This window comes from Camelus dromedarius, chromosome 4 (assembly GCF_036321535.1).
Source record: "Camelus dromedarius isolate mCamDro1 chromosome 4, mCamDro1.pat, whole genome shotgun sequence".
Classification (NCBI taxonomy): domain Eukaryota; kingdom Metazoa; phylum Chordata; class Mammalia; order Artiodactyla; family Camelidae; genus Camelus; species Camelus dromedarius.
The window spans coordinates 49,681,813-49,704,903 of NC_087439.1; the positions used below are offsets into that span (position 1 = coordinate 49,681,813).

At 32.5% G+C, this 23,091-nt stretch overlaps 1 protein-coding gene across 1 annotated transcript in view; it reads left to right on the top strand.

The window, feature by feature from the left end:
• The window catches only part of MTX2 (metaxin 2), a 58,694-nt gene that overhangs the window by 15,679 nt on the left and 19,924 nt on the right, over positions 1-23,091 (top strand). The window contains exons 2-3 of the mRNA XM_010991152.3: positions 7,798-7,845; positions 8,828-8,874. Of these exons, the coding sequence (XP_010989454.1) occupies positions 7,798-7,845; positions 8,828-8,874 (95 nt within the window). The remainder of the gene's footprint in view (positions 1-7,797; positions 7,846-8,827; positions 8,875-23,091) is intronic.

Below are 23,091 nucleotides of genomic sequence, written 5' to 3' on the forward strand. Positions count from 1 at the left end.
GTTTTATCTTTGAATTGTGCTATAGTTTGCAGGTTGAATTGTTGAATCTAATACATAGCTCTTAAAATTCTAGTTTTGATAAAGTCACATATCATTTTTAAAGTCTAAACATCTTAAAAATATATCTTAAATGAAGACTTCATATCATAACTGCCTAAAACTTGACAGATTTTGAACTTAATGTCTATGTTGATATCACTCAGATCACCAGTATAGTATTTATGTCAAACCAGTAAATTTATTTCCTTCTTTTCTCTATGTGTCTTGCAGCAACTTGTTCATGTTTAAGAGCTGCCAAATGTTCTTTGAGCATTTTGTTATATCAGTAGTATTTGCATTTACACCTATGGCAGAAAGACATCCAAATTTGGAGACAGGTTACAAGTGTTTCTTACTCCTTTTGTATATGTCTAAAGAGTCTTTGGAAACTGAAGAGATGACATCTTTGAGCTTTTGGAATCTATTTGCCTAAGGATAAACTGCGTTTGACTTCATTAGTGCACAAATGATAGGTTTGTATAGAGTTATTATAGCATTAATCAATTTGATGGATTGGAAATATGACAGTACTGAAGCAGCATGTAATAATAGTGCCTATTATTCTACAAATTATGTCTTCACCTACATTCGTATGCCAGAGGAGTCATGTTGTACATTAAGAATGCAGAACTTAAAAAAAAAATGACAACAGAGGGCATCTCTTCATGGCCCTTCTCTTGTCCTGTTAGATTAGATCGTCAAGAAATGGACTTTGGAATAAGACTTGTTTATTAGGTCATAGCACTTTCGTACTGTGAAATACCCTGAATTGAATATAATAGATAGATCATCTGCCACTAGAATGACTTATCACCCAACTTAACACTTGAGAGAATACTGCAGGTAAAATGGAGTCTTTGAGAACCCTAGGAGCATACATATGTGAATTCATTGGCCTGTAGTCGTTTCTCTAAAAATTGTAATGGATTAGTAGTAAAGAATATTGATGTTTTTGTTGTTTGGTTAATAAAGCTTAAAAATAGTAGGTACCTTAAAGTTAGTTAAGTGAGAAGCAAATATGTATTTTGGGGGGCAGTGGGTGTTACTTTATGATGGGCATGTGCATTTCTAGCACAGATTTATTTATTTATGCATTATTTATTTTATCTTACGGCTTTCAAAAGTCCAAGAGTATATGTTCTCTCTTTCTACTTTGTTCTACTCTAACATAAATACTTACAGGAAGTAGAAAATTTCTTTGAAAAATTTAAAAACATTCAGTTAGATTAAAAAAAAAAAACCTCTCTTTCTCACTAAAGATTGAAACTTTTTAAGAGGAATCTCCTTTGCTCCTGTAGAAGAGACGTGAGTATAAAATACTCAGGGTAATTTTGCCTGGGCAAAAGCAGAAAGAAAGTGAAAGATAAAGGGGGTAAAAGACTTTTGATAATGTTAGTTGATAGAAAGTTATGAGGTGCTCTGATATTTGCTTTATTTCTATGAGCTTACTTATTTCTAGATTTTATTTCTAGAGTTTTAAAATTTATATCTATAAAATAGGAATATATTTCTTTTTTATAAAAATGATAAGAACTTTCATGGATGTTTTGTTAGGGAATAAGAAGTCATTCTCATTTTCAAGAATGAATTAATATAGGTCACTAAGAGTACTGTAAAGTAAGTTATTGTTTTGGTATGAAAATGATATAATAGTTTCTGATTGTGAGAGGATTAATTTCTGACAGATGGGTAGTTTTACTTTGGAACTCTTGTGGTAAAGATATTAGTTTTAAATGATATTTAGACCAAAAAAAATTAAATCTTGTTTAATTTGAGTCTCATATTTTGGCATATAATGAATGCCATATTCAGTTTGGAGGAATTGAGAAGCTGAATCTTTAATAAATAATCTCAGGACCATAGGAATTTTTTACATTCTAGGAACTTACTGCCTAGAAAGGGAGATAAAATACTGACATAATAATAGAATAGAGTAGAAAGCAATATATGATATAAGACAAGTACAAACTGCTATGAACAGTATAGATAAAGGAGAAATTATATTTGTTTAGTTACAAAAGCCTTGATGGAGGTAGTATTTAAGCTTGATCTTAAACAAAAGATACAGTATTTGGGTATGTGGAGGGGAAGGACTATTCTGGACAGAAGGGAACAATTTGAACAAAGTCACTAGGTGAGAAAGTATGAAGAATATGGGGGAAATTTTAAGTACTCTGGTAAGATACGCAGGTCTTATTAGGTAGATGGGTAGGTGGGTACCCCCCCCCCCCGAAGAATTCGTGTTTGTTCTTTCCAAGCTTTTTATATAGTCAAAAAAGATGATTTCAGTAGAATACAGGATGACTGTTCTTTGTTCAGATACATGTGAATGGCTGGGTTCCCAGCTAAGACTTCAAATAAGTAGTTATTTAATTAGAACAGTATTTTACAAAGTGGGGTGAGATGTATACACTGTTTTATGCAAGACAATCCTTTGAAGCACAGGAAGAAAATATTGGAACTTAGGTTTCAATTTATTTTTTACCTCTGCTTTCTTTTTTAGTGTATGTTTTATAATGTGCATGATTCATTAGGTTAGTAATACCAACCATGTGATTTCCAACTCTATTTGGGTCTGCATACTCAAATATTTTTTAATGGGGACATGAGATTTTAAAAAGTGGTAATCCCTAGGTTAGAGTTAAAGAATGTGGAAAAGGGAAGAGTGAGATGACTTGTCAGATGGTTGAGGGCCTTGTGTTGGTCTTAGGAGTGTCACAATAGTAATGGCCAATGAAAATTATATATTTAATATTAAACATAGAAAAAGATTTCCAGTTTTAGGGTCGGTGCATAAGTAAGTTTACAGAATTAGATTCTGCCAACGATTTCAGGCAGCTGTTTAATATTTTAATAGTTGTGTTATTGGTTGTAATATTGAAGTTCTCTGGGTCAAAGTTTCCTTTTTTTGGCTATAATGTGTAGTTTTCTTACCTTCCCTGTTGCATTCTTAGCCTAAACAGTACAGAACCATAACAATAATGATACTGGTAATAATAAACACAAACATTTATCCAGCCACCATTTACTAATTGCCTGTTTGGGGCTAGGTTCTAGGAATGAAGTAGTAAGCAAAAATCAGACATGAACACTGGATTCATGGTACTTATGTTCTAGTTGGGGAGATAAACAAATAGTCCTCAAATCCATGTAAAAATGTTGACTGTGATAAGTGGTACTAAGGAGTGTGCATGCTAGTCAAGCTTGAAAAGAGAGGGTTTGAACTATTCAGGGAGGTCACTGAAGTCTTCCCTGAGAACAGGACCAGCTACATAATTTGTAGGGTCCAGTGCAAAATGAAAATGTGGGGCCCCTTGTTTAAAAGAATTCCAAGACTGCCACAGCAGAACATTAAACCAATCATGGAGTCCTAAGTACAGGCCCTGTGCAGCTGCGCAGGTTGTACATCCATGAAGCTTGCCCAGCATTTTTAAGGTCTGTTACCAACATTGTGATTTTGAATTCTTAATATCCCTCTCTTTTGCACTAGATCAGAGGCAAGCATGGGTATTGACTTGCTGGCCCTTGAGAAAGAGGAGTAGGGAAGAAATTGTATTTTGGGATTTTGTCTTTCACATAAAAGGCGTTCTCAATGAAAAGGCTTTAATTAATATTACCCAAACCAAGCAATAGGCTTTGTACTTTGCCATGTGTGGGTAATGTTCATGATTCATAGACTTACTTATGAAGGCTCATTTCCTAGAAAGATAGCTCCATGGTTGATTTGTAGATCTACTGCCATGCCACACAACTTAGGATTTTCACTGTTGTCTGTCTATCGAATAACATGCCAGCCATTTCTTCTCCCATGTCATACTTAAAATGTAACTATTTGAGATGGTTCATATATGTGATGTACTTAAATCAGTGATGTTTGTATACTCTGAGCTGCTCATGGGTGAGACAGGCAGCTGATCACTCCCTGCATACTCTACCATTCCTTGCCTTCTGGTCTATGGATGCACTGGAATTCCAAGATGCTAAAATAGCATGGTTATAGTAGGTTTATATCAGTCTATATGCCTTCTCTTTTTAAATGATAGGTTCTATTTGTGAAGATAACATCAAATGTTTTGGCAGAGTTACTTTTTGAGAATTTATTTTCAATAATAATTTCTGAGTTGAAACATAGTTTGTATGTTGGATCAAGGAAAATATACTCCATTAGCCCCATTTCCAGCTTTAGGTTCTTAATAACAGCTTTTAGTATTTGTAGGTAACTTTTTTTTATGCAATGAAGCTGAATTTTATTTTATTATTATTATTATTTTTGAAGTACAGTCAGTTACAGTGTGTCAGTTTCTGGTGCACAGCACAATGTTCCAGTCATGCATATACACACATACATTTGTTTTCATGTTCTTTTCCATTAAAGGTTATTATAAGATATTGAATATAGTTCCCTGTGCTATACAAAAGAAATTTGTTTTTCTTTTATTATCTATTTTTATATATAGTGGCTAAGATTTGCAGATCTTAAACTCCTAAATTTATCCCTTCCCAACTCCTTTCCCCTGGTAACCATAAGATTGTTTACTATGTCTGTGAGTCTGTTTCTGTTTTGTAGATGAGTTCATTAGTGGCTTCTTTTTCTTCTTTTTTTTAGATTCCACATATGAGTGATATCATATGGTATTATTCTTTCTCTTTCTGGTTTACTTCATTTAGAATGACGATCCCTAGATTCATCCATATTGCTGCAAGTGGCATTATTTTATTCTTTTTTTATGGCTGAGTAGTGTTCCATTGTATAACTATACCACAACTTCTTTATCCAGTCATCTGTTGATGGACATTTAGCTTGATTCTATGTCTTGGCTATTGTATATAGCACTGCTATGAGTATTGGGGTGCATGTATCTTTTCTAATTAGAGTTCTCTCCAGATATATACTCAAGAGTGGGATCGCTAGATCATATAGTAAGTCTACTTTTAGTTTTTTGAGGAATCTCCATACTGTTTTCCATAATGGGTGCACGAAACAACATTCCCAACAGTGTAGGAGGGTCCCGCCTTCTCCACATTCTGTAGGTAACTTCTTTATTCTTGGTTGCAGTCAGGTAATATGTCACAATATTTCTTTTACTTTTACATATGTCTGTGTATTAGATCAGAGAATCCATGGGAGTGATGATAAATGAACTTTTAACTGGAATTATTGAACATGTAAGTTCCTGTTCATATGAGAACTCTGTGATATTGCAGTAGTGACATAAGCTTCTGATTTATCAAAGAACACTTAAATTATATTCAGCATATATTTAATGCTAAATGTATGTTACTCCATTGTTTTGAAAATTTGTAATTCATATCTAGTATGCACACAAAATAGCTAAGCAAAAGTTAAAATTATCAGAATGTTGAATTAGGACACCCTGTTACTTTAATGTAGTTAATAATATTAAGTTCAGTAAAATTCTGATTGGCCAGAATGTTTAGGGAATTGAATGGTAGGTTTAATTAAATATCTCTTTTCTTTCTTTCCATGCACAATTAATGAACACTAGTTGTATGCAAAACATGGCCCAGTGTTGCATACACAGATGCATACAACACATTTGTGCCCTCAAGGAACTTAATTTCAGTGTCTTTGAAATTTTTGTTAATTTTTTCCAATGCTTTATTGTTTTGATAAGATTCATATAATGCATACAATTGAATCTTTGATGATGTAGGATCTTACAACGACTGAATCTTATTGTATTGTTTCTCATATAGATGTAAATGTTGTAGGTGTGCTAGCCATACAATTTATCCTAAAAGGTTATTTTTGAATATTTGGTGATGTTAGCTTGTTTTTGTTTCCCTGACTTTTATTTTAAAAATTATTACACAGGTTAATTGGGCTCTTACTGAAATTTTACTCTGTTAAAGAGTTTGTAGTAACTTACAGTAAATATTTAGTTTCACTATCTTTTTGCTTTCTGAGTTGAAATTCAGTAGCCTTTACATATATGTATACGGGCAGTCCCTAACTTAAAATGGTTTGACTTATGAATTTTTGACTTTATGACAGTGCAAAGCGATACGCCTTCAGTGGAAACTGTACTTCAAATTGTGAATTTTGATCTTTGCCCAGGCTAACAATATATGGAAGAGATTCTCTCTTGATGCTGGGCAGTGGCAGGGAGCCAGAGCTCCCAGTCAGCCACGAAATTATGAAATCACCAGGGTAAACAACTGATATACTTACAACCATTCTGTACCCATAAAACCATTCTCTTTTTCACTTTCAGTACAGTATTCAGTAAATTGCATGACCTATTCAACACTTTATTATAATAAAGGCTTTGTGTTAGACTATTTTGTCCAACTGTAAGCTAATGTAAGTGTTCTGAGCACATTTAAGGTAGGCTGGGCTAGACTATGATGTTCGGTAGGTTAGATATATTAAATGCATTTTCAACTTATGATATTTTCAACTTACAGTGGGTTTATAAGGATGTACTCCGTGGTAAATCGAAGAAGATCTGTAATATTATGGATGACAGTGTACAAAGCTATGTATGGTCCATGATTTGCTTCATGATTTCATGGCTTTATCTCTAAGTATGAGTTTAATTTTGTGTAGCCCAAACCAAACTAAAAGTAGTGTTTATAATTTATAACAAGAGTAGAATGATTTTCTTTTCATTCCAAGGTGTAAGTAAAAGCAAATTAAGAGATCCACCCCTCCCTCCCACTCCTAATACTTTCAATGCATTTTAAATGATCAGTCTTAAGAAAAAAAATGCTTCATGTGTATAAATTTCTTTTTAAAAAAACAGCTAGAAGCATATATAGAAAAACCAATTTGTTGTTAATATCACGGAGACTGTGTTAAATACAGTAAGAAAAATACCAATTATTATCAAATTTCATATATTTGACTTATTTTCTTGCTGAGAGCAAATATAGAGTGTTAGAATTGGTGATTCTGATATTTTATGGCTTTTACAAAGAAGAATTTAGCAAATGGTATCCTACGTATTCTGTCATTGGAGGCATTACTTCTTAAGTGCAGTTGATTAGACAAAATTCAGATCTAGTACCTTTTCTAAGCACTGATAGTTTGCTCATATTCTCTTTGTAGCTTGAGTCTTCTCTAAATGAGAGGTTGAGTCACGGTCAAGCCTGGCTTCAGGCCTAAAATTAGCCTTTTTCACATGGTAGGTACTTACTGCATCATCATGTTATTTCCCTTTGTTTTTATGAGATGGTGTTGGTGGGGCCAAGGCAATGAAATGTAGACTGCAACAGGATTCCTTGTATGTTTAAATACTACCAGCTTGTAAGGAAAGATACACAGCCTGATACAGATATATTTGATTCTTTCATACAGTGTTGTCTGTTTGAAAATTTATTTTCTTAGAAATTTATAGTAAAATTCGATAAATATTGTTTCACTTTTTTAAAATAGTGAATTGAAATTCAATATCTTTTATGTATGAATAACATTTTGGATATGTCTGCATTTGAAGGAGGCTAAAGGAATAATAGCATAGAGGCTGTTTTATTTTTAAAATTTTCACTTTTGATTGGGCAAGATATCTTCTACCTCCTCCTCATAAAAAATAAAACTGCCACCAAATATTCATTTAAAAGAAATTAACCTACTTATAAAGTTCCCAAAGACTCTAAAGCAGTGTGACTAGTTGGCATGTTTAAGATATCCTTGGCAATTGACTTTAAATGCTCTAGGCAAATGTATGTGATTATTAATTTGGTTGGTTATATTTTTGCCCTGTGTGCCTAATTATCACTGCTTTGTTTCCACAGCTGCAGAACCATGGCCTGAAAATGCTACATTATATCAGCAACTGAAAGGTGGGTACTTGTTTTCAATTAAAAATGGCTTTGTATCAAAATATATTTATTACCCAAAACACCCTTCAATAATATAATTTATTGCAAAGAGAACATAAAACATAAAGAAGGGATTCCCTTATATAATTTGTCTAGGAGATTTTATCTAAACTTGTGTTTGCCAGTGTAAACCAACTATTCATGGCCTATAAGGTCCTTAGTTTATTATTGACTCATTATATTGGCTGTTGTAGGCAGTGTAAAATGATGTGGTTGCTGGAGAAGTTGGCAGATTTACTGCACCAATAGCTGACACAGCAGATTTTTGAAGTCCTGTGGTAAAGTGGGCTCTCAGTAAAAAGGAACTGTTAAAATGTATAGGCTAGGATGGTTCAGGCTCCCTTTAGCAGCTCTTCATATATCATCAGATCACATTATGGACCCCATTTGGGGCTCAGCAGCCTGCTACAGTTGTCAGAAGACTGCAAAGTAATGAAGACTAATAGGCAGCGGCCCTAGTCTTCTAAGCATGGAATTTTTATTGCAGAGAACTTGTCATCTTTCTTTTGTGTGACAGACCTAGACACACTGTGCAATATTAACTGTAAGCCAGTTTTATATGATTTTGAATGCTTTTACTTTTAACTAAAGAGGTTTGAGCAGAGATACTATTTTACTTAATTTTAATGAAAAGAAGAGGAATATTTCTTGAAAACTTGAAAAACAAATTTGTTTTTAAGTGAGCGATTTTAATTATGTATTGTTGGTAAGATATAGGAAGTGATCAAATAGTTTTAGTGGAAATAGTCTTGTTTCCTTGCTATTTACACACTATGATAATTTAATCAAAATTATAATTTTGCAATAGCATTAGTATAGGGCTTCATGATGACGTTTTCTTTTTAGAAATAGGAATAATATTTAAAAACAAAAACATTTGTAAGTGTATTTACTTGTTTACCAGTCATCCTTTTGACACAAACCTTTCATTGTATTTCCACAGGGGAGCAAATTTTGCTTTCTGACAATGCAGCTTCTCTTGCTGTGCAGGTAAATATGTAAATAATATAATTTTTTTTTTTGAGTTGCAGTTTTTTTTTTCTTCTCCAATCTGATACTTCAAATTTAGAAATTTTTGTGCAATTTATCACTATCAATATAACGTCTCTTCTGTGAAGTGTAATTTTATTATGTAATATTATTCAGATAATTGTGAGTATATAAAATAAACATAAAAATATTCTTTTTATAAACATCATTTATGTTATAGGAGCAGTCTCTTTCTTTATTAATTGTTTTGCTTTTGGCTAGATACGATGGTATTGATTATTTGGGGTGGTATGTTTGTTTAAGGGCACAAAACTGTTTTCTAACTTATTTGTAAAGATTTATTCACCACATATTTTTAAGCATCATCTTCTCATTGTACTCATTCTAGCCTTAATCCGTTTGGTAATCATGAAGCAGACATATCCTTTTCCAGCCATTTCTTATATATTTATTGATTACATTAGTATCTGTTATCCCCAGGCCACTTATTGAGTATAATAGCTCTTCAAGTTGTGTGTCACAGTTGTGTATTCCAAAAGATTAGTGGCCCTATAAACTTTAAACTGCACTATAGGAAAAATAGTATATTTGGGGATTGTTTGCTTAAAAAAAAGAGAAACGTTTATGTAGATTATAGAATTATAATTATTCAAACATTTTACATATTTAGCTGCTATTTGTTTGGTTAGCTTACACAGTTTGAATCACAAAGGATTCTATTGCACAGCACCTAAAAGATAACTTAGAAGAGAAATTTAAGACGTGGCATTTGTTGGAGATGAGACTGTGAACCTCTTGAGGACAGAAAGGAAAAGAAGAAAAGGGACTTCTTTTGCTGTATCCTAGGCATGATCATCATCTCATGTTCTAGGTCATCTCTTTTTTTTTTAATTTAAAAAAATTAAAAATAAATTTTAACTTGATATCTATGGGCTTAGTAACTATGCCTGATACATAGTATGTCATTCAGTAAATTTTAATTTTGTTTAACGCAGGGAAAGAAGGAAAAGATGGAAACAAATGTGTTTGGACAATAATTTATTTGTACATGTTATCTCTAAATTTCTTTCTTTTAGAAGATTTATTTTATATTTTTTTACCGAGAATATAAATTATGTTTATTTTATTTACTTACCTTATTTTATCTTTAGGCACTAGTATTATAACTAGTCTATTTTCTTTCTTATGTTAACTTTTGAGAAGCAGAAATTCTTAGTTGGTTATATTTAATAAATGTGGACTTCATGCTGCTTCTTTTTTTTTTTTGTAAAGGAGATGGAATTTAAATTTAGTTTTCAAATACAAATGACATAGTGCTTAGCATATAAAATGTACTTAGTAAATATTTGTTGAATGAAGGGTTTGTAAGTGTGGTAGAAACAATCTTGCTTGGTAACCGATAGCACAAGTAAATTTTTTGCTGTATATAAAATAATGTCTTCAATCTTTATATGTTTGAAAAGATAGCTTCGGGGCACAGTGAAAATTTTAGTTGAAACACTAGTTCTTAACCCTTTTTTAGTTGCCATTTTTGGGATAACTCTTTCAGGATCTGATGAAAGCTATGGAGTATTTCTCCAGAAAACATTCCAATGCACACACAAATATAAACATACCCAGGCTATTCTGCATGTGGTTTACTGATCTCCTTGCTGAAGCTATCTGGGGATCCCCCATGAAGAGCCTCTAAAACTAAAGAATAGTAGAGTAGAAAATACTAAAGTAATTTTCACCAAATAAGAAGGTTATTTTGGGTAGTAATAGACCAGTGGTTCTTAACTGAGGGAGATTTCTACCCTACTGAGGACATCTGACAGTGTTTAGACATTTTTGATTGTCATAACTGTTAGGGAGGCTGCTTTTGGCATCTGTTGGATAGACATCAGGGATGCTGTTAAGCATCTTACAGTGCATGAGACAGTCCCTCCACAGTAAAGAATTATCCGGTCCCAAATGTAAATGGTGTCAATGTTGAGAAACCCCTAGAATAGATGGTTTAACTAGTTTTCAGCACAAACCAAGATATCAGTATATTATTGTTAAAAAAATTAAAACCAAAAAAATTAACATTTTAGATAATCCAGTGAAGGGAAGAGAAAAGAAATCTTACTGTGTACCTGATTTAGTAATTCTGGTTTTATTGTTCCTGTTGATTTGCTCTCACTGTGGCATTTCAGATCATAGTTGCAATTAAACCAGAAAAAAAGAACCTTTTAAAATGCAGACTATTGCTTAACTGTTTTAATTTTTTTGTTATCCTACATATGTCACTTAGATGATAAATTAACCAGCATATATTAAAAATTCCTGGTTTTCTTCAATATTCTTTGACTTGACAGCTGATAGTAGCCATGACTATAAATGTGACTTTTCCAGATATCAGATATAAACTTTATGGAGTAATTTTCTTCTATATAGTGGACCAGTATCCATTTAGAAGAATCAGTTAAATGTATAAAATTGTTCAAAACAATGTGACAGGTATCTATAAGTTTGGTATTTTCTAGAAGATACCAGATATCAAGCATCAGATATTTTAATAGTCTGCCAATTAAGCCATCAGGAAATTTAAATTTTACTTATCACGTAGACTTGGAATTTATTATATCCCTGGAACCAAGTAATTTTTTTTTTTTTAATGATTTCAGTTTAAAACAATAATTTTTCCCCCATGGCTGTTATTTCCTCTTAGATTTGCTTTTCTTTCTTCATCCACAAACTATTGGTATTACCTGAAGTGTTTGCCTGGTCATATAATAATCTTGTATGTCCAGTATAGGGAAGTATTAGAGTAGTGTGTTCCTCTGGTTCTCATGAGTGATGTGTATGTATATATATATAGCAGTGTGCACACACACACAGTATTATACATACACAAACATGAGGGATAGAAATCTGTAGTAGCCCCATTGAAAGAAATAGAAAGAAACACGTGAAGTTAATTTTAATAATATATTTCATTTAATGTTATCAAATATTGTCATTTTAATGTGTAATCAATACAAAATTTATTAATGGGATGTTTTACCTTTTTTTATATTAAGTTCAAAATCTGATATGTATTTTACACTTACAGCACATCTCAAATTGTCCTAGCCATATTTCAAGTATTCAGTAGCCATATGTAGCTGGTGGCTCTCGTATTGGACAGCACACATCTAGAAATACATTATGAGCAAATACATGTGAACTTCAAAGTTTTCTGCAGAATATGTTTTACTTGATTTTTCTTCAAGAAGTTTATGTATTAACTGATTCAGTGTATGTTGTCTTTATAGCAGTTTCCACAAATAAAATGGACATTTGGTCTCTATTCCAAATACCTTAAACATTACTCTTTGTTTCAAGTTTCCTCATCTGTAAAATGGAGATATAATAGAAGCTATCCTATTGCGTGTCAGGAGAATTGAACATGTTAAAAATATGTTATATATATATATAAATTAAAGCACTTAGAAAAATCCTGGCATGTTGCCAATATGCAATGAATATTGGTTATCATTTCTTCCTCTCCTGGTTCTTTGACAGAAGTACACATAGTCAGTGTCAACAGGAGGAATGGAAGCTTGCAGGCTTTGTAATGCCTAAAAAACACCAAAGTAATTAAAATAAATGTCATGTGTAAGAATTGTTTTTGGACAGATTTGAATCTGTATGAGCATTAATAATTTTTATAACTATTTTTTCATTCCATACCTAAAAGACGTTAATACAGAATGCTTTAATTCAAGCAAAATATTATTTTAATAATACCGAATATGGTTTTTAAAAATCGAGTATTCATTGAATGCTTTTATTGTATGAGGCACTCTATTGAGAGCTTTTATGTGAAGTATCTCATTCAATCCTTACCATAGCCCTACTATAGGGTACTATTAATAAGCTCATTTTAAAGATGTGGAAACTGAAACTCAGGAAAGCTCTGCCCAAGATCATAGAACCCACAATTGTGGAGGTAAACAAGCACCAACAGCACTCGTTGAGTGCTTACTATGTGTTCATCTCTGTGCTGAGCACTTAATTCTTATGGATTCATTTAATCCTTACAATACTGTATGAAGTAGGTGCTATTATAATCCCTATTCTGCAGATAATATTATTAAGAACAGTAATAATAACTATAGCTAAAATTTACACAGCACTTACTCCTTGTGCCAGGATTTGTTATATGTACTTTAGGTATCATAGATAATTCTTATACACAGCAACTACATGAAGTAGGTAGTGTTATTATTCCCGTTTTACTGATTAGGAAGTTGAGGCAGACGGGTTAAGCGATTGGCCCAAACTTATATAATTAGTACTTGACAGAGCTGGAACGCAAACCCAGGGAGTCTGAGTCGAGAATCCACACTTGTAATAGTTTGCTGCGTATCAGTCCAGTCCAGTGATACAGCTTTGGAGTTTTATCCAAAAATAAGCAGACATTTAATTCAAAAATTATTTCTGACATTTCCTAGCAAATTGCATCTTTATAATTTATAGTTTACATTAAGATGTGAAAGATAGACATATTCAGCTTTTGGATCTTTGAAATGTGATAAAGCAGTCTTACCTATGTTAGGAGTGATTGTGAAGCTCAAGTTAGGTAATAAGTGGGAAATTCTTTTGTAAAAAGTGCAAGGAATAGAACTACAAGATGATGTTGAATGCTGAATTAGTACCTATTTTTACTTTGAAGACATATACATATTTTGTGAATGTCTGTATAATAAAATGTTACTTTCTAGTAAGTTTTAGAAAGGATTTTGGTTAGTATTTATGAAGTCAATTTAAATGTTTTCCTTTCTTGTGTGGCTTAATCTAAATATTGTAAAAGTTTAGTTATTGAATTTAGTTTTCCTTTCTTGTGTGGCTTAATCTAAATATTGTAAAAGTTTAGTTATTGAATTTAGTTTTTAGAGGGTATCTCAAACTGATGATTATTAGAATGCTGCATGAAAGAATAATCTTTTTATTTCTGTTTTTACTTCCTTCAAGTAAGAATAACATTTAAGCTCAGGTTAAGGGAAATGTTCTTATTCCATTTAATATTCTTATTCTTTCCTACCCTTTGTGAATAAATACGTAATCTTTGAAAGTGAAAGGGAAGACAACAGAAGAAAACTATTTTCTTTCTGTTGAGCATGTTTTATCATTAAAAAAAAGTCCACATTTGTATAGGCCCCATTAATCCTGGGCCATGAACACTAACATGTCAGATCTGCTGATAAAAAGTTAGCTGACCTTTGCTTTTTCCTTTTAGCAAATGATGCTTTTTAGGGGGACATATTAATTTGAGGTTAAATGGTAATATCCTAATGTAGTGATTGAGGAAGAGCAGGAGAGAGGAGTATCTCTCCTTCCTTTGGGACTGCAGGTCAGTTGTTGCATGGAAGAAAAACTGTGATTATGAAATTATAGCTGCTGTAAACTTGACATGTCATTCAGATTCTGTCACAGTGTACAACTTACCTGCAGAATTTTAGAGGAAATTATTCTGAATTTTTAGTTTGGTTTGAGACATTTTTTGCTTTAAACAACTTGTTCATGGCTGTATGCAATTTCTAAGTGGCACTTTAAACCTGATATAAATACGAGTAGGAAGGTATCAGTAGATATATTTTAATAGAGAATTAATAGAATATTATACTATAGACAAAACTTTAAAATTGATATAAGTTTTTTAAAGTTTTTAAAATGTAAAATTTTAACTTTTTAAAGTATGTTTATCCCTTCCACTTTCATCATTTTCTTCAAAATGAGGCTTCTGTGTTCACTTTCAGGATCAGGAGAAGGAAAGCTAAGGGGTAAAGAGAATTTAGTCGATCCTTTTCAGTATTCTAAAATGAGCAAAATGGAGGCTGTAGATAGATGTTTCCTTGATGTCACTGAATTTAAATTATTCAGATTGAATGTGCTATATTACATTACCTTTTAGTTCCCTAAAGAGAAAAATTGCCTTTTTACTAGAAAGCCGTTGTGTATTGCCAGTGTTTTTGTTTGGGAAAATCTAAGGATTCACTGTGGTTAGTCTTACAGACAAAATGTGAATTTGATAAACTAGTGCCTATGACTATTTAAAAAATTTGTTTTATTTTGTTATTTTTTGTTTTGAGGGAGGTAATTAGGTATTTATTTATTTTGATAGAGGTACTAGGGATTGAACCCAGGACCATGTGCATGCTAGGTATGTGCTTTACCACTCAGCTATGCCCTTCCCTCTATGATTTTAATTTATGTTTGATATATAGTAGTAAGAGCTTTATGAATGTTATTTTTTTGTGCCAACAGCCCAAAATTGTCACTTGTATGTAAGCAGAAAGTTACAAGCTTTGCTTCCAAAGTTACTTAATTTTCTCTGTGTTTGAATGTTATTTTTTTGTGTGTTAATAAAAGTGTAAAAAATTGGAAAAAAAATATTCTTAACTCAAAAAAGGAAGTATTATAAAGCATTTTGGTGATACATGCTTATAACGCCTCAAATGATTTAAATGTATAAAATGTGATCTTTAGGAAAGATAACTGTGAACTTACATTGCAAATAGAATTTGGCAGATTAAAAAAATTCTCAGTATTAATGTTAATCCCTCAACACATAAATGGTATGATGTATATAAAACATTTAAATTAGTCTTACAGGATTTGGGAAAATGAAGTATTTTCAAAATAGAATTAGGTAGCTATTAGAGTTGTCATTTTTACTAATTAGTGAAATAATGTAAAGTGGTTATACAGGGTAATGGTTTGCTAATATAAATATCCATTTAACTTAGCAAAAATTCACACTTCTGTAGTTCTGAGAGATTGGATGTTAGAATATCAACTGTATACTTTTCTGTTTAAAGAGTCAATAGCAAGCAGAATCTAAGAATTTGTTGTTGCTGTTAAACAGAATAATAAAGACAGCAGTAAGATGAAAAAAATGACAGTCTATTTTTTAAACAGAAAAAGGCTAAAATTCTTCATTATTAGATACACAATATCAACATAATCGATCTAGCAGCATTATATTTGAGCTGAAAATACACTTAAATTTGAGGCCATACACTACCCTATGTGAGCGAAACATCTTTCATATGGTTCTAAGATGAAATTACCCTTGAATGAATAGCATCTTCATTTATCTTCAAACCTCTTCTGTGCTTTTAGTGAATCTACTCTTTCAACACTCTACAATAAGAATTACATTATACCATTATACCAGAGTACTTCTGCAGTGTGAAATAGATTGGTTTGGAAAATGAACCTGGCTTTGCTATAAATTACATTCCCAGGTACAAAGGAATTTGTTATTTTGTTTAAAATAGTCACAAATATAATTAAGGTCTTAATTTATGTTAAACTACAAATATGGCTATTACTTTAACTGGATTAGGAACTTAATCTGTCACTTCAAGAATGATATCTAACACTTTTCATTTGTAACCTTAGATACATTATTTCAATTACAGGGTCTGCAGCTGTTTGATATGAAAAATGAATTATTTTGTAGATAAATTTGTTCATGGTTTTTAATTTTAAAACATGTCTCTTTAGAAAGGTGGAAAATAATTCTTCAGTTGTCACAGATTTTCTTTTGCGTCCTGGTAAAGCAAGATATGAGTTAAAATTCAGAACCATTTTCATTTTGTGCCCTGAAAATGGTATTTGCATGCTTTATAATAGTCCTTAGTGAGTTCTTACCTAAGTATTTCAAATTTAATTATGAAATGAATAGCTTTGTCCTAAAGAAGAAAACCTGAAGTCTGCTGGCTAAGGATAGCTGGTGATGGTTGGACTGAAAATGGATTGTTCTCTATCTGAATTTGGATAATTTTGTTAATGTGCTTTACATACATTTAGAAGCCATGTTTATGATACCTTAAATTCCACAGTGTTAATCAATATAAAGCACCCAATCTTTTAAAAACTTATTAAGAAAAATACTTTTAAATTTTGAGTTATTTTAAGTTTTATTGGCAAGCAGTGTTGATTTTATTACTTAACTGCAATTAAAGAATATTGTTACATATTTAACTTAAAGGCAAATGTTCATTTTGTTTTTGGAATAAAGAAAAGAAAGTTAGTTGATGCTGCTCATTGGTAAATGATTCAATATCGAGTTGCATTAGTTTATTAAAATGAAATGAGTACATTTTATATTGCTGCCACCTACTATTTAGCTTATCCTAATAATTTTAAATTAAGAGGTAGTTTTTTTTTTTGTTGGTGTTGTAATTGTTATTTTCCTCAGTTGGGAATGTTTATTTTATCTGTAAATCACAAAAGTTCACAACACTCATTATAAGGACTCAGGGAAAAAGTTAAGTTTCTTATCATTTCTCCCAAGTTGCTCATTGAGTGTCAGCTATGTAACTGGTATTGTATTAGATTCTTGGGTTATAAGAATTATTCTTTCTGCACTTTGACTGTTTTATAACTCTTCTACTTAATTTTGACCCTACAATTTACTTTTATTTATATTTAATTCTCTTGGGGGAAAGCTTATATCTTTTCCTATTCTGATTATCCTTTTTGATGCTTTCTTTCTAAACTTGATTTTTTTCTAAAGCTGTCAGATATTGATGTATCTAAAATTGAGTCAGATATTCCAAGAGTGGTATTAAGGTGAGAGTTGTGTTAATAAGGAAGGTTCTGTTCTCTGATGTGATCTGTTTCGTATGTGCTTTCAATAGCATTTCATGTTTTTGGTAACAAATTTGCTGTATTTAAAGCTTTTTCTGCTAATTGAATTTTGGTTTCTGTTGATTTCTGTGTAACTAATTTTTTAAAAAGTTGAATTCTTGTTATCATTTTTCTAAAACATCATCTGTTTAAATACCTCTGAATTTAACAGGAGTTACATTGATCTTTTAAATGCAGTGAGCTTTGGTACCATAAGATAACAAAATGTTGATCTTTGTTGTAGCTTACTAGTTTTCTATGAACTTAGTTAGGTATGCTTATATTTATTATTATAAATATCTGTGGCATATTTATAAAGAGAACCTATGGTGTGCCGAGAATAAAGTAGTGAACAAGGTAAGCATGGTGATCGTGTGCTAATGGAGCTTATATTCTGGAGGGGAAGGCCTTTTGTCAATTTCATTAGTGTGTATGACTTTGAAAAATTATTTATAAAGCAAAAGTTTATGTCAGTATCAAAATGTCTTCATTTGTTTTTGCCTTGTTGAAAAGATTTTGTGTTGTATAAGATGCATACTGAAAACATAGAAATCATATATTTACTCTTTATCTTATTATTGTTAAAAAAAGTGCTTCTGGTTATGTTCCCTTATTCTTTTGATACCTATTTAGAGATTTTTATCTTAGCGCACAATTTTTCTATTTTGATTATAAATAAATATAACTAAGTTAAGTATATAATTATTTACCCTTTTAAGGAGATGTTAAAAGGTAGAAAATAAGTGAAGTTTTCTTTTGAAGTCACCAAGGTTAAATAGTCTTTCTTCTGCAGATAGATATATGAGTGTTTATTATTACTGATATTATTACTACTAGTTTTAATAATAATATTTTGTTATTTATTGATGTAGTGTGTGCCAGATGGTGTGTATTTTACATACAGCACCTCAATTGGCCTGCCTAATAATAAATTATCTTCATTTTAGAAATGAGAAAGCTTATGAGGTAAAGGAAATTTCTCTGACTACCACAGTCAGTCACCAAGATTCTACCAAGAGATGTCCCGCTGGGAGGCTTCTGCTCTTTTAACTCTTACTGTTCTACACTGACTTTTAAGACTGATGCAGAGGATTCCCATTTTTCAAAGACACTCTAGTCTTCCACTTTAACAGCTTGATTCTTAAATCTTTACTCTGTTAGGATCCCTTAGATTCTGCTAGGGCATTTAACCAGTGACAAATAAGGAGTGGGATAGTAGCCCAGTCGTAAGAGTGGTATGGCTTATGAGTCAACAACAGAAAGTCAAATTGCTCTAAATAATAGTAGGGACAGCATCTCAAGGAGGCAACATCCTCTGTGTGCAAATGTAGCGACCACGCCGAGGGCAGGCCTATGCTTGGCTGGCTGTTTCCATTCAACCAGAGTTGAGCCCTTGTTACCATTTCATGAACTGAATATTTTTAATTACCTTTTTGGCTGTTGTTAACATAATGTAATTAAAACAAAGGATATTTGATATTTGATATTTTAAGGCTTTTAAGATTGTAGGTTCTGTTTTGTTACTTCTATCAGGAACCATCATAATTATTGTTTTCTCTTAAAGAAATTGATGACTTTTAGGCTTAAATTTAATTTCACTGGTTTCCCCCTAGATTCTTTCTGGAATATTGTTAATATATTTCTTAGGGAATAAAGACTTGAAGAAACTAGGTAGGCATACTATTTGAGATGTTTTGTTTTATTTGATTTGCTCATTAATGTTATTCTGCTTACTTACTTTTATTGTAAGACCTGCATGCTTATTTTAAATTTCCTGACAACTGGGCCATAGTTGCTGAGATTTTAAAGGACTCTGGCTGACAGTGGCTCCTTTGTGTATTACTTCTCAGTAAATTTTCAGAAGATAATACTATTCTTATCAGATGGCTTCTTAGCCTTTTCAAGCTTCTCATTTAACCAGATGTTAAATTGACTTTTCAGGTTTTTAACTTGATGAGCTATAGATGCAGGAGACGGAAAAGACCAAAGATAAAAACTGTCCTTGATTGTATTTTTATTCTGCATAGTATCTGTAGCTCTACCTATTTCTTAACACTTTGATATTACCATATTTGCAGGAAAGTGTTGACAAAGATTATACTAATTTGTAGGTATTTCTGTCACCTCTGTCTATAAAAGAGATGGGTGGCCTACAAGTTTGAGTTTCTCAATGTTTCCTTAGAATCTGCTTATCTGGTTTCAAAGCATATAACTGTGCCATAGCAACTCCGGGCCTTTGAAAAGAGAGCAGAGTTGTCTGCTATTCATTGCCTGTTGGAAATCTAACATAGAAGTGATAGAGAAGACCATCTAAAGACCCCTGAATCCTCCTCCTCCCACCAAAACCTGCTCATTCCATGGTTTTTCCTGTTTTGGTAAATGGCAGTTCCATCTTTCTAGTTGTTTATGTCAGGAACTTTGAGTTACCTTTGGAGTCCTCTCTTTTTCCTGTGTCCACATCCAGTTATCAGCAAATCTTTTTGGCCCTACCTTAAAAACATAGCCAGAATCTGACTTCTTACCACCTCCAGCACTCTTAATCTGGTCTGGGCCACCATCATTTCTTGCCTAGATTATTACAGAATCCTCCTAATGAGTTCTTCTGTTTCTACCCTTCTACTCTCTACAATCTAATCTCTGTACAGCTGTTTGTAATCCTTTAAAACATCAGTCAGATTCCAGCAATCCTCAGCTCAACATCCTCTAATGATCATCTCACTCAAAGTAAAAGCCAAAATCCTTCCAGCTATCTGTAAGTCCTACATGATCTCCTGTCATCCCTTACCACTCACTTAGTCTGCTTCGTCACACAGGTCTTGTTGCTGTTCCTCAAGCACACCAGTTGAAGCACAGGACTGCTTTGAACTTGGACTGCCCTTCTCTGAGAAATCTCCATGGCTTGCTCTCTAACTTTCTTCAGGTTTATGCTCAAATGTTATGTTGTTGGTGAACCCTTATATGACCATCCTACATATAATAGCAGTACCTTCATATGGCTTTGTGTTTCTAAGTAGCAGGAATCACCATGGACTTTTTTTGCTTTGTCATCTGTCGCCATTAGAATGTAAATTCTGTAAGGTCTGGGACCGCTCTGTTCTCATTGCCTAGAATAGTTCCTGATATATAGTACATGCTCAATAAATATGCATTGAGTGAGGGAATGAATGAATAAGTGCTTTCCATTCATTCTTCTACATATTCAAAATTATATCCTCCTAGTTAGTTCACAGGAAACTACACATTGGACCAAATAAATTAGCTTTTTGTAGGCTTTATTAAGCTGTGTTTTAGTGATTTGCACCAGGCCTTTAGAAGAAAAATAACACAAAAAAGAATTCTGCATTTGGTGTATATTGTCTCATGTCATTTGGTAGCCCTTACAGAAGGTGCCAGATGAGAAATGCCTTTGGAATTTAGTATGAGAAGTTCAGCTGAGGGGCAACTCCTTCTTTTTTGAAGACTACAAATATGCCATTAGTGGATTCACCAGTTTTATTGAACCAGTCTCTTATTGATGGCTATTAGGCTATTGTTATAATTACTACTTTGCTACTGTAAATAGGACTTAGGTGTGAATATCCTTACATATATCTTACATAATTTTATGTAAGTGTGTCTGTATGATATATTTCTAACAATACAGTTGCTGGATCAAAAGATATGTACAATTAGAATTTTGGTAGATGTTGCCAAAGTACCCTTTAAAAAGATTACATTGATTTATACCCCAACCAGTGGTTGAGTATAAATTTTGTGTTTTGAATTTTGACAAAAGCAGCCTTTTTTCCCCTATGTTTTTATTATCAGAAGTTTCTTCATTTAGAAGTTACTTCATTTAGAAAAATTCCACCTATGACTAGAACTAGAAGATTTGAGTTTTAGATTCTCTACTCTTTGTGCATTTTGTGGTTTATGTATTGTTCAGATTTTTATATGTTTGTTCATTTATTCATTGAGCTGATAATCATTATCTGCTAGATGAGTACAAGGCACATAACTGGGAATTATAACAGTAAAAGCTAGGGGGATCTGAAATGAGAAGGGAGTGATATTGAGCATTGTTTCATGTGCCTATTGATCATTTGTATGTCTTCCTTGGAGAATTGCTTGTTTAGGTCTTCTGCCCATTTTTGGATTGGGTTGTTTGTTTTTTTCCTGTTAAATCGTATGAGCTGCTTATATATTCTGGAGATCAAGTCTTTGTTGGTTTCATTTGCAAAAATTTTCTCCCATTCTGTAGGTTGTCATTTTGTTTTACTTATGGTTTCCTTTGCTGTGCAGAAGCTTGTAAATTTCATTAGGTCCCATTTGTTTATTCTTGCTTTTGTTTCTATTGTTTGAGTAGACTGTTCTAGGAGAACATTTTTGAGATATATGTCAGATTATGTTTTGCCTATATTTTCTTCTAGGTTTATTGTATCTCATCTTATGTTTAAGTCTTTGATCCACTTTGAGTTCATTTTTGTGTATGGTGTAAGGGAGTGTTCTAGCTTCATTGCTTTACATGCTGCTGTTCAGTTTTCCCAGCACCATTTGCTGAAGAGACTGTCTTTATTCCATTGTAAATGCAAATCAAAACTATGATGAGGTATCACCTCATACCAGTCAGAATGGCCATCATTCAAAAATCCACAAATGACAAATGCTGGAAAGGCTGTGGAGAAAAGGGAACCCTCCTACACTGCTGGTGGGAATGCAATTTGATGCAGCCACTGTGGAAAACAATATGGAGATTCCTCAAAACACTAGGAATAGACTTACTGTATGACCCAGGAATACCGCTCCTGGGCATATATCCAGAAGGAACCCTACTTCAAAATAACACCTGCACCCCAATGTTCATAGCAGCACTATTTACAATAGCCAAGACATGGAAACAGTCTAAATGTCCATCAACAGATGACTGGATAAAGAAGATGTGGTATATTTATACAATGGAATACTACTCAGCCATAGAAACCGACAACATAACACCATTTGCAGCAACATGGATGCTCCTGGAGAATGTCATTCTAAGTGAAGTAAGCCAGAAAGAGAAAGAAAAATACCATATGAGATCGCTCATATGTGGAATCTAAAGAAAAAACAAAACAAAAACAAACAAAGCATAAATACAAAACAGAAATAGACACATAGACATAGAATACAAACTTGTGTTTGCCAAAGGGGCAGAGGGTGGGAAGGGATAGACTGGGATTTCAAAATTGTAGAATAGATAAACAAGATTATACTGCATAGCACAGGGAAATACATACAAGATCTTATGGTAGCTCACAGAGAAAAAAATGTGACAATGAATATATATATGTTCATGTGTAACTGAAAAATTGTGCTCTACACTGGAATTTGATGCAACATTGTAAAATGATTATAAATCAATAAAAAATGTTAAAAAAAAAAAAAAAAGAAATGAGAAGGGAGAAGAACCAGAAGCCCTGGCACCATGTTACTGAAGGATTGCTATTATAGGATTCCTGTCTATATTCCTGACAGTTTTTTTTATCAGCAACATTTGAAAGGTTTTTTTCCCCCAATATTTAAGCCGCTAGTTTTATAATCTAATCAGAGCAG